The 14,018-nt window shown below is 29.7% G+C and overlaps 1 protein-coding gene across 1 annotated transcript in view; it reads right to left on the bottom strand.

Moving 5' to 3' along the window:
- Positions 1-14,018, bottom strand: part of LOC142326317 (uncharacterized) — a 117,934-nt gene that overhangs the window by 30,447 nt on the left and 73,469 nt on the right. Inside the window, exons 13-14 of the mRNA XM_075368720.1 lie at positions 8,070-8,198; positions 1,844-1,983 (exon numbers count right to left, since the gene is read on the bottom strand). Coding sequence (XP_075224835.1) covers positions 1,844-1,983; positions 8,070-8,198 — 269 coding nt within the window. The remainder of the gene's footprint in view (positions 1-1,843; positions 1,984-8,069; positions 8,199-14,018) is intronic.

The raw sequence follows: 14,018 nt of genomic DNA, 5'->3' as shown, positions 1-14,018 counted from the left end.
TTAGGACTACAACTCGGTTATATTAAGTACTGTTGTTTCTTATGCGAGGCGGACAGTAAAAACAGAACTATATTAAAAAGGCTAGTTGAAGGAAGAAACAATCATTTTTTGGGCAGTAAAATTTATTTAAGTTCTTGTGAATCTGAAGAATGTTTATCTTTCCTCATTATAAATAAAACTTGGTTTGATGAAAAGTTGTCAATGTAATGGATCATAATGGCCAAGGTTTCTTATATTTACAAGTTTCCCAAGATCAGTGAGACAAAAATCAAAAAGGGAATAATTGTTGGCTAACAAAAGATTTGAGCTTTGAGACGAGTTTGAACAAAATCTGAGAAACCAGCACAGATAACATTTCAAAATAATTTAAATAATTCCTGGGCATAAAGAAGGCTGAAAACTATGTAGAATCTGTGAGTGACTTCTTAAAAACTGTAAAATAACTGGGATTCAATGTGCTTCTAAAAATACGCTTGTTACATCCACATTTGGACTTTTTTCCATCTGATCTTTGGCAACGTAAGTGTTGAACACAGTGAACGCTTTCACAAGAATATATCAATGATGGAAACATGCTGCCACGGAAAAAAGAACCCGGATATGTTCGTAGATTACTGCCAGTGACTGAATAGGGATATATCAGAGGCTGAATACAGGAGAAAACTAAAGAAAAACAGCTACTACGCAAGATATAATACTATAGACTAAATAATTCCTTAAAAAATGAGATTTTCTTTAAATCCATGTCACTAAAACTCTGACCTCCAATTTAAACCTGTAAGATACAGTTTATTAAATGTAACAGAAAAAACACTTTTTTTGTAGACTGGTGTCATTATTGTATTTTATGTGCAAAATTGCTAATGTCTTGAAATGATCTTACTTTGTTCCATTTGTTGCAGGATCATTATTATGGCTAGAGAACTCTGATCACTGCATTTTCAATGTCACCATAAAAAAACATTATTTTCTTTAGTAGCAGGTTTAAATTAATAAATAATTTACAAACACAAATCCAAACAATGAAAGCAATTTAAAACATCATGTTGAAATACACTGCATCTACTTTATGGTTGTTTACAAGTTATTGTTCTATAGTAACTAAAAAAAGTAAACTCACACTCATACAAAACCTGTACATAAAATGATTTTCTACAAAATTGCATAATTATTATAATTAGCTGAAATGAAATTCTACAATGAACCAAATAAAGGTACATTTTGACTATTACGGCCAATCTTAGCTGGCATTCTTCATTTAAAATAGTACTCCATAAATCATTATCTGGGACTTAAATATTATTATATTATATTAAATATTATATTTAAATAAGATTTAAATATCACAATTTATTACCAAAGATTTTTAACAAACCATTAATCCCACATTACTGGCATGAACATTAGGAAAAAATTTCTACTAAAAAATAATAATAATAAGGTATATGGTTGCCTTAAAATTGATATCTTATAAAAGGAGATGAGTAGCCTTCCAAAAAAAAAGGCTCATCTCTAAAATTGGATCCTTATCTTGGGGAGTCTCTACCATTAATAATATATCAACACATATTACTGATTAAAATAAAGTAAAAAAAAATATTAAGAACAAAGAAATAATGAATACAAACTATAAAAGAGATAAGTTATTTCTGAGATAAACTGAAAAACAAGATAATGTTCATAAATTATTTATAAGATATTAAATAACAATTTTTTAGTTTTCAATTTTTAACAAATTCATGAAATTTCATGTCAGTATTTATCATCATAACACTTTTAATCATACAATAAGTCATAGAGTACACATGAGCATGTGAACTAAAAACAAAGATTAAATAATTACCCAGACAAAAAAGCAGTTTGCATACAATCGCTTACAGATGATGATAAAGTAGCACAGATGATATCTGCCCCTCGTAAAATTTTTTTTTCCATAATTTTAAACTCATTTCTGTCTATTATATTTCTTCTTTTCTGAGACGCCTATTAATAAAAATAATAAATAGTAAATAAAATGCACAGAAAAATGTTATAAAATTTAAATATTTTTTATTACAAATATTAACTGCATTTTCTACGTGTAAATGTAAAGCTTAATTTTAAATTCTATTACTTTAAACAAATGATAATCCAGAAAACCAAGCAATTCATTTACAGAAACTATAGAAGAAAGATATTTATACATATTTATAGAGTTGCAGAATGTTCTGGATAAGGATTCAGAAGAACAAATAGTTTATACATAATCTGAGCTAATTACCGGTTTAAGGTATTTTATAAGGGTTATTTTTTTTCAAGGTCCGATCGGTCATGAAATTAAAACCATAGTGAAAATAAAAAATTTGTTATTTGTAACAAGTACTTATATAGTTACTCTATTTCTCTACATAGTCGCCACTCTGATTTAGACTTTTGTCATAGTGTGATACCAACTTTCCAATACTCTCATCAAAGAATGGAGCTGCCTGTGTTTTCAGCCATGTTTCTACACTGGTCTGCAGCTCAATGTCTGTGCCAAAATGTTGTCCTCCTAGCCAGCGTTACATGTGAGCAAAAAGGTGAAAATCGGATGGAGCCAAGTTCAAGCTGTATGGTGGGTGATCAAACACTTCCCAACGAAAATGCTGCAGCAGCTTCTTTGTTACAGCTGCAGTGTGCAGCCGAGCATTGTCATGGAGAAAGACAATGCCTGATGACAACACTCCCCTCCGCTTTTTCTGAATTGCCTTCATAGACGTTGAAGAGTCACTGCAGTGATGGTCGTACAACGTTCAATGAATTCCACCAAGAGAACTCCATTCCGGTCCCAGAACACAATAGCCATACACTTTCTGTTGGAGAAGGTTCACTTGAACTTCTTTGGTTTGCTGGAAGAATGAGAATGCATCCACTGTTTGGATTGGTCTTTTGTTTCTTCAGTTTCGAAATGGACCCATGTCTCGTCCCCTGTGACAATTTTGTTCAAAAAATCTTCTCCTTCATTGTGGTAGCACTGGAGAAATGTTAGGGAGGCGTCCATTCTCATTGTTTTGTTGTCGGACAGCATCTTGGGAACCCATTTCGCACACAGTTTGCAGTACTTAAGTCTCTCACTCACAATGGTGTAGAGAGCTGGCCTTGAAACAAATCACTAAATACAGAAATTGTGAACTGACGATTTCCTCGAATTGCCTCATCCACTTGCTCAACAAGATCATCGGTTGACACTCGCTTCCTTCCCTGACCGCCTGTATCATGAACATCTGTACATCCTGCTTTAAAGTTCCTGCACCATTGTTGCACTTTGCTGTCACTCATTGAAGTTTCACTGTACACATTACTTATTCGTCGATGAATTTCAGCTGCATTACACCCCTGAGCCTGAAGAAATTGAATTACTGCACACACTTCACTCTTGGCGGGAGATGCTATTGTTGTAGACATGTTTACATGCTAGCTGCATGTTCAGAACTAAACGAAGTGACGCAGCATGATTGAAGGCCATACTAGAGATGCTGCGCAACACATATGCACAAAGGTTCATCTGATTTTTGCGTGGGTTTTTATTTTGTGACCGATTGGACCTTGAAAAAAAATAACCCTTGTAATTAAGTTTTTGATACTTAAAAAGGAAAACATCCAAACATACGATTTCCCATTTCACATAAAAATTAAACATATCATGCAGTGCTTTGGGTATCTTTGACAGATGTAAATCCTTACCAACAATCAAATTGATTTTGTCTGCAACAAAATCAAAACATACAGTTTTACTTTGAAGCATCTTCATTAAATAGTAAGCCTGTTATTAAATATTAATTCGCAACAATCTTGAATTCTCTAAGTACATTTCTAAAATATAAGTACTTACTAGTCAGTAATAAAATATTAAACCTATAATTCTCCTTCAATGAATCAGGTAAAATTTAAGGGTTACAAATGAACAATCACAATTGCTGTCAGTTACAATTCAAAATTCAAACCTTAAAAAAATTTATTTACTATTAAAACCCAACCAGACAACAGAACTATTTTCACATAACACAACACCAGCACCATTAGTCTTAGTAAAGGGACCTTTTTTCTTTTGATGCTGTTTTAAATAAATTACCCCAATATTTAAAGATTTTCTTTTAATAAAACAACATTACTTTGGAGGTGGCTTTTCTAATAATATGACACATATTTTTTAAGTAACGGCTGTTTTCAATTTGCCGCCATTAGATGCGGTGGAAATTGATGGCGCTAGTGTAACATTTATTTATATCAATGATAATCTGTTTGCAATGACAAGTTAATACCCTGTTTGCAATACAACAGGCTATTCACGTTAGTTGCTGTGTATTGCCTGGCTGAAATGAGTGCTAAAATAAGTAATCCTTCGAGTTGTGAAGTGCAATTAGTAATATGTTATCTATTGGTGAAAAACATATCTGCTGCTGATATTCATAGAAAAATTGTCGATGTTTACAGATCCACTGTTATATGTGAAGGTAAAGTTTGTCAACAATGTCATTTTTTCATGGAGGAAGAACTAATGTTCATGATGGAGAATATAGTGGTTGCCCAACTGTCATCACAGATTAATTGACTGAAAATGTAAATGCAAAAATCTGTGAAAACAGAAGGCTTACTACTGTTACTCAATTATTAATTGAATCCCCTTTTGTTTTGTGATAGTAATTTATGGCATTTTAACTGAAAAGCTGGGTTAGAGAAAGTTGTGTTCCACATGGGCCTACCAAAAATTGTTGACAGAAACACACAAAGAAAAACATCTTGCTGCAGCTCAAACATTTTTAAGACGCTATGAAAATGAAGATGATGATTTATGGAAACATGTGACCAGTGATGAAATGTGGATTTCTTATTCAAATGTTGAGACAAACATCAACAATGTGATGGCATCATTTATCATTTCCGAAGCCCAAAAAAGTTCAAAGAAAAAGCTTATGGCTACGATTTTTTGGGATGCCAAAGGGATATTGCTGATTGAATTTCTTGAATGTGGAAGAACTGTTAATGCAGATAAGTACTGTGAAACACTTATAAAAGTTAGACGTTCCAATTCAAAACAAACGGTGCAGGAAGCTAACTGATGGAATTTTGTTTCTCCAATGCACACAAATTTGTTCCTCACATGGTAAACAAAACCGCTCAATAATTGTGACGATTTCATTGGGAAATCTTCAAACATCCGCCTTACAGTTCAGATCTTGCACCAAGTGATTATTACCTTTTTCTCTATTTAAAACAATGGCTTGCAATACTACAGAAATCTGAAGATGATGATGAATTGCAAAACAGAGTAATTAATTGGTTTAAATTGCAGGCGGGAGAATTCTTCAGTAACGGAATAATGAAGATGGTAAGCCAATATAAAAAAAATATTTTAGTGAATGGCAAATATGAAAAAAAATAGTATATTCATGTAAGTTTATTTTGTTATAATAAAGTTTTTTCTATTTTGCTTATTTCAATTTTTATAACAAAACTGCCCTTACTTAAAAAAAACATGCCTCATACTCTTAGATTAAATGATAATGAATAATTTTTAATGCCCATTTATTAGGAGATAGAAATAATATATAAAGACTTTTTCAATTACATCAATATCTTCATTTTGTACAGATTTTATTTTTTATCTTCGTACTCCTACACACCTCTTAACATAAAATTAGCTATACTAAAGAGAATTATTGGAGCTAACAGCTATTATTGCAAACAGCTGACTATTGATTGAAATAACTGAGCTACACAAGTGCCATCTGTTTACAAAATGAATATAGATGGCAATTCAAAACAGATCTTACTTTAAAAACATGTTTTGTATATTACCTTTTAGGTACTTTTTTATTGTAAAGTTTTATATTGTTTTTTATTAGAAGTGGAAATAATAATGGTAAATTCAATATAAAAAATCCCTTTCGGCACACCAGAAGGCAGAGGTAGATTTCACAGGTGCTAAGTAAGGGATATAAAAGATTTCCAACTTAAAGTTAAGAAAAACTTCAAATTTACTCAACATGACAATGGTTGCTTGTGAAAAAAAGAAGTTTCACATGTTTACCATATGACAAGCCCCATCTTCTTACAATTCCAGCAACATTTTGGTCATCCTTGTTGTTTGAGTTGGTCATATCAATAATTGTTTTTGTTTATGTATGTAACTCATTTTTTTTTTATACAGTATAATAAGGTAAATAATTTTTGTGCCGGTAATTTTATGGAACAGATAAATAAATTGATTACATAATTGGTTTTAATTTTTTACTAATGAAGCTGGTACATAACTATACAGGGTTCTATATAAGGGAAAGTATCTGATTGGTAAAATTTTACGTGTCAAGGTTTTTACAGCTCTTTACGTATCCATGAAAAAATATATACCTAAAATACTTTCTGATGAAGAAGTATTCTGTTTGATGAAGAAGTAGGTTATTGAGGGTGAAGCCCTCAGTAACCAGAGTTGCACATTTTTTCTAGCTTGGTCAGGAAAGTTATGAAACCCTTTGTTAGCTTTATGTTAAAATAAATTTATAAGTATAATCTTTAAAGAGATCCTGGAAACCTCACTAAAGTATAAAAAAACTTAAAAACTAACATTCAATCACAAATACCCTTATTACTGATTAGTCCAAAATAACATTACCAAAAATAGTAATTGGTTTCTATGAGGAAATGTGTTTATCATATCAATTGAATAAAACGAAATTATTACATAAAGTTATACTAGAACACATTGTTTAAAATAACAGTTTGCCTAGAGCAGTCAGAGTTCTGTATTTACCACATCTATAAGAAAACTTCATTTTTTTACTTCCTTGTACAAAGTAAATGAAGTATTGTAATAGTGAAAAGTTTCAGTTTTCAGATTTCAACGGAAATATCCATTTTGACCATCCCTGAATCAAAATGGATTTTCAGCGTGGCATCTGTACACATGTATCTTGCATAATTCAAAAATGATTAGCCGTAGAACATTGAAATTTTGCATTTACAACTGTTGTAACATCTACTTGTGCACCTCCCCTTTTGATTGCAATTGACTGGACCAAAAATGTGTATAAAATCAGACCTCTAAATAAATTTAGATTTTGGACTTTTTCTTAATAAGCCCTCATTGAGAGCTTTTCAACAATATATCATAAGTGGTACTTATTTTCATTGGTTCAAGAGTTATAGCCAGATAAGATTTTAATTAATGAAATATTTGGATCTTACAAGGGGGAAGGCACATCAGTTCAAATCAGACATAATTTTTTTTTTTAATTTAAATATGTTGATTTATTAATAATTATTAACCAATGCTTGTAAAAAAAATTAGCAATAAATAATAATTCAACAATAACAATACAAAAAAATCAGAAGTTATTAGTGAAATAAGATTTTATGTACATTTTATTCAAATCAAAAAAAAAAAATATTTATATTTATTAAAAAAAAAATCAATATATTTAAATTAAAAAAAAAAGTATGTATATGGAGTCGGATTCGAACCAATGTGTGCATAGTTACGAATCCAACATGTTCTCACTTACACCACATAAGTACTTAAGCAACATAAAACAAAATTAATATGTAAACTAATAAAAAATGCTGACACAGACACCACAACAAAATGTGATGCAATGTGGTGTCCAACATAATGCATTGAGTAACTTTTCATTTCATTAAAGAATTGGAGGATCATATCTCACTTTGAATTGAAATAAGTTTAAATCAAGTGCAGCAAAAAATGTGTATATGTAATTTAATAGGTGTACAAGGAAATCATGTGATGTCCACATCAGAATTTTTAATGCTGTCAACATATAATTTAGAAAAAATCTCTGATGAAAATTAAATAAAATAAGATTTAAAATATTTTTGATAAAAAAAAATGTTTTAACTTTTGAATAAGGAATCATGTCTCTCTTTGTAAAACTTATCAGGTTTATCTTGGATGCATTATTTTGGTTTTAATTGTAACAAAGGCATTAATAAGACAGCACCAAAATATAAATTAAATGTTACAGAAATCATCATTACTTATATTCACAATTAAATATTTTGGTAAAAAATATAAGAAAAAAAAAGTAATCACTTACTCCAGCAATAATACTTTCAAATTCTACCTTTCTTCTCGACATTTCTGCAAACTTCTCATCAAAATCTTTCTTTTTTGATTTTGCAGGTATCAACTTTAAACTATTTAGTTTTGCATTAACAAGTGCTAGCTAAAAAAAAAAAAATATATATATATACATATTTATTAATTAAAATATAAAGAGCAATACTTAAACAGTTATTGGAATAAACTGAAGACAAGATTATGCTTGAAACCATTCACAAAATTTCACTTCAAATTTAAACCTTAGATTGTAAGACACATCAGCAAATACTGCAAAATAAAATATAATTAAAAAATAAGTGAAAAAAAAACCCAGAAATAACGATAAAAGATATTAATTGACAAATAAGCAGTACATTCACTGATTGCCTGAAATGATGGACGGTTTTATATGATAACAGCTTTGTAGTGTTTTCTAAGAAGCTTACTGTTTTTATTGGTCAATTAGTATTAGTATTATTTTTTTAATCTATTTATTTACATATCTTTTTAATTTGTGTCTACTGATGATTTTTAACATCTAGGTTTAGATTTTAAGTCAACATTTTCTAAACACTAAGCATAATTTTGTCATGAATTCAAACCTTCATGAATTCTATTTGCCATATAATCCTAAACTAAAACCATATATTTTAATATACTTCATCCATTACCCTACTTGTTTTTATTTTATGTCAAAAGAAAAGAAAATTCTTATCTCTTGAAGGTTAAGCCAATTTTGTACATTTGTTTGTATTTACTTCTATGTTGCTGTGACACATTGAGATCATGTAATAATGACTCCTTGAGAAGTTCTAACAAAATCAAGTCTGATGAAGCAGGATTCTGACAAAAAAGAGCATCCATCCTTATTTTTCATCGGTTTCAAGCATTATGTGTATAAACAATGACTGGCAAAAAAGATTCTTTTTCTTTTTAAACTGTAAGTTTTTTTTCATTATTGCAAGCTTTATTTTATTAAAAAAAATTGTTCTTTAGGATCCAAAAAGATCATCACTTTACTGAAATGAATTTTTAGTGAACTTTTATCTTGAACCATCAAACTTTAGATACTTCCAAAGCTTTTTTTTTTTTACTTCCAAAGCTAATTCAAGCTTTGCTGCTTGAATTCCAGCTCATAATGATAAGATTAAGACCTCAACAAGTGACACCATATTAATAAAATTAAACTTCAATCAATTTGCAATCGATTGTAAATTGCATAAATGTGAAGTTTATTTTCATTGGCTGCAGGTAAGCTGTTAGGGAGTCTACTTTGCAGAAGTAATAAAGTAGCTCAATTTGTTATAAATAAATGAACAAATTGTACTGCTGTTTACAATATAATTTTCAGCAAAAATTGTACTGTAGCGCACTTTTCTTCTTGAATAGCTTCATTGATGTGATTCCAGAGATAAAGTTGAAACTTCAACTGGTCATTCTTCTCATTAATAACACATAACATGATTTAAAAGTAATTTTGAAACGATAAATTAATGTTCCCAAGAAGCTGGGGCACTGGCGTTTTGTTACAAATGAAAGATCTTTTAATTTGTATAAATGGAAAGTCAGTCATATCTGCAGAAGACACAACTTAATTACTGTTGATTCATGCAAATTTATCATGTTCGATGACCTGAGACAGGATCTTGAATATGTGGGTCAATGATCTGATGGTGACAATTTCCATCTCAATAATACTAGGGTCATTCAGAAAGTTCTCGGCCTGACACAGAAATGATGCAAATATCACCAAATGACTACGTTATTTGTTGAGTATAATAAATTAGATGGCATACTGCAAAGTTTCACACATGTGTGTTTAGTTATCTTGTTTGTGGAGATTGTGAAAAGCGAACAAATTTGACATGTTTTGAAAAATGGATAAAAGTGAAGTTCAAGTTGTTATAAAGTACTTAATTTTAAAAGGTTTAAGAATTATGGACATACAAGAAGAGTTAGAGCCCACTTTTAAGGATTCTTCATGTTTGTTTTCAACAGTAAAAAAGTAGGCTGCTGAATTTAAATGTATTTATACATCCGTTCAAGATGATGAACACTTAGAATGCCCAAAAACTGCTACAATCAATGAGATTGTCACAAAAATTCACAATGCTATATTAAATGATCACTGACAAGGTACACGAGCTTGCTGAGATTGTAAACATTTCAAGAGACCACATCTGATACTTTTTTTTTTTTTTTTTTTTATGTTTACATACATCTGATGTTTTGGGTGTGAAATAGGTTTCTGCTTGATGAGTGACGTTAACAGTTGACAAAAATGCATTTGTACAGTTCTCAAGGGTGTATAGACTTATCTAAACTTGATTCTGATGAGTTTCTTTGATGTTTTATTATAGTATATGAAACATTAATTCACTATTACATGCCAGAGATGCACCATTCTAAACAGTAAAAGGGAAAAGGGAAGAGGCAGAAATGCACCAAACAAAGTAAAAATGGTTCTATCTGCAGGAAAAGTCATGGCTAAGGTTTTTTTGGGATTCTTGTAGTGTGGTGCTCATAGACTAGTTGAAAAAAAAAACCATCACCAAGCATTAATATTCTTCTCTACTGCACCAAATTTAAGGATGCTGTTTGAGCTAAACATCCACATCTGGATAAAAAGAAAGTGTTATTTCACCACAATAATGCTCTTACAAACATATCTCAAGCTATTGCTGCAAAACTCCACAATCTATGCTTCCAATTGCTTCCATATATGCTGGTTTTAACTCCCAGTGATAACTTCCTTTTCTCAAGCCTGAAGAAATAGTTCACTAGATGAAAATTCACTTCAGCTTATTTTGCAGAGTTGGACAAATCGCATTAGACAAGGTCAAAATATATTAAGTACGAAGTTGGTCTAAATGTATTGAATTGCAAGGTGACTACCACATTAAAGAAAAAATATTAAATCCTAAAAAATTTTGTTTTTTCTTTGTCAGGCCAAGATCGTTTCGAATGGCCCTTGTAATAACTCACACAATCAATCTTTTATACAGTAATTAACAAAGAGATGCAAAAATGAATCGTTCTTATATTAATAATATTCACTGTAATGACCAGGTTTAATTTCTTGGTTTAAAACCAGAGCACTCTCTAACTCTAACTTTCAGATTGAATTTCAACTGTAATGAATTAACTATTCAGGATTTACTCTGTACTTCTCAATTTAAATTAATCGAAGAACACTGATCATGGCTTATTTACGGTCATGTCTATCGTAGTTTAACAAATGGTGCTATCTTCCAGTGAAACAGTTTTGATGCACAACTTACATTTGATAAGCAAATACATTGTTTGAGCTACGTTAATCTTTTCTTACTGTTCCACTTATTGACCAGATATTAAAAAACATAGAATACTATCTTTTCTGTGTTTTTATTTGAATCTCTATTTTTTGTGCAAAAAGAACCATTCTAAGTTCAAAAATCTGTTACCTATCTGGTATCACAGTAAGAAATAAACGTAATTACCCTGAAACATACAACCTCACTACAGAAGGTTACATTATTAATTTAACTGAAGGCTACATTAAATAGTCAATCACTCTTATGTTGTTTTTATTTTTATAATTGTAATACTAACTTGTTTTGATTTATATGGCTTGTTGATTCAGAAATATGGTTGACAGAAGAAAAGTTAATAAGATTTAATAACCCCTAATTCCAGCAACAAGAATGAAGAATAAAAATGAGAGTTTTTTTGTAATCCTAATTGCTAAATGATAAAATAAAAATAGTAAAGCAGTTCAAAAAACAAAAAAGCTAACAAAATTTTGTTCACTATTAATAAGATATAAAAAATACAGTAGTGTAACTGAAAATATTGACAAAATTCTTCATGTATTTCGATATCCTTTTATCAATTTATATACAGATATATTTATTCCTCTAGTATACTTAAAACGATAATCAAAACAATGCAAATTAATAGTATTTTGTACTATAGTGTTAGATCTGATAGTTAAGATCACTACCACATTTTTTCATTTATAACTGTAAAAATCACAAAGGGAAATTTTAATGTAATGATAGATAGAAATTTTATAAAATATCAAATTTTGTAACACATTAAAACCATCAGTAATTAATACTGAACACAAACATATTAATATGCATCTACAAGGTGATGTCACTGAAACTATATAATCAAACAAAAATTATACATGGTTTAACAAAATTGACCAAATTGGAAGATCTATTGGAATTAAAAAAGAATAGACTATTTTAATTTAAAACAACCACAGTAGAAAATATTTAAGTATGTAATGTGCACAATAATGAAATGTGATGATTTTCAACAAGCAGTAGGAGCTAATCGTGAAGGGGGTAGTGTAGCTTGACAGAATCACCTAGTCAGGCAGTTTGTATTGAGCATCATATAATAAACGATAAAGACGATTGGTTAGTATAAGACACATATTATCTGTGAATCTATTAACTGAATGCAAAACAGCAACCAAAGCGCAAAGAAAATTTTGGCATGAATTAATGTGAATAAATATGGCAAAATTCCTTCAATAAAACGCTATTTTGAAGTGGGATGAAACATGGAATATCACCAGCACTGTTTGTGATTAATTTTTTGATAGTATATGAATAGTGCATACCAGATTTAGAATGATGAGATATTTAGGACATCAGTTATTCAAAGACCAAATCATTCTTATACACATCAATCAGCTTTTTTATATATATCAGCTAGAAATTTTAGATGTATTCAACTGTGACTTAAAATTTCAACTGTATAAAATTCAATCTGTTCATACACTTTTAGATACTGATGAAGAAGCACAATTACAATTCTGTATTCAGTTTAATGAAATTCTTAATACAAATCCTTGAATTTTAAACAGCCTAATCATATCAGACAAGGCACATTTTTATCTTGGTGGTAGTATTCACACACAAAATTTTTATTATTGAAATGATGAAAATCCAAAACAAGTGCATGAACTGCTAAACAACGACTAAGTTACGATATGATGCGGTTTATCTTCATTTGGAATTGTAGGTTCATACTTTTCAGCAAAAGATACTTCAACCATACTAAGACATTTTTACAGTGATAGAAATGTCTAATGAGAATCATGGAGAAATTTAGCTTCAACAGGACAGAACTACAGTACATAAGTTACTGCTTGAAAAACAATGAATGTTCAGTGAGACATGTTTCTTGTTTTGGACATATAAATTGGCTACCAGTTCTCCAGATCTAAATGCTCTAGATTTAGATTTGAAAAATGATATTATTCAAAAAATTAGACAAACTGACAATGTATTGTTACTATGAGTTATGAACAGTTTTTTGATACAATTTAATGAATATATTCTATGTCACGGAAAAAACTTATTTTTTAAATCACAAACAATCACTACTAAAACAATTTATTTTATACACTCCTGGATTACATTCATTTTTACTATTTTGATTTATTATGGTTTTGTTTACATTAATAAATTTGTTTAATTTTTTGTTATTCATTTTACATGCTATCCTAAAATCCTTTATTGTCTTATCATACATGATGTGATATTTTTGTTATATGTAATCAGAAAATATTTATTATCCTTATGCATTTTATTTAAATTTATTAATGTAAAAAGTAAATATAATGTAATATAAAACAAAGGCATAGGAAAAATGACATATAATTAAAAATAGTAATAATAAAAATATTATAAGGAACAACTGATATTTAATAAGATGAGCGGATAAAAAAAATTTAGATTAGTTTTAAATTGCACTACTAGGTCAATATTGTACTATACTGATAACACCCATTCAGATTTAATAAAGTGACAGAGAGTAACATATTCTCTATAATTTTTAATTTTTTATATGTTTATTCCAATAAAAATACCTGAAAAAGCCATGGCTACATCGAAAGCGCTTGTGTAAGTTTACAGGTTAGAAGAATTATACCAGTACTTTATTA

Source organism: Lycorma delicatula, chromosome 6, assembly GCF_047948215.1.
Source record: "Lycorma delicatula isolate Av1 chromosome 6, ASM4794821v1, whole genome shotgun sequence".
Lineage (NCBI taxonomy): Eukaryota > Metazoa > Arthropoda > Insecta > Hemiptera > Fulgoridae > Lycorma > Lycorma delicatula.
This window is presented reverse-complemented; position numbering and strand designations above follow the sequence as displayed.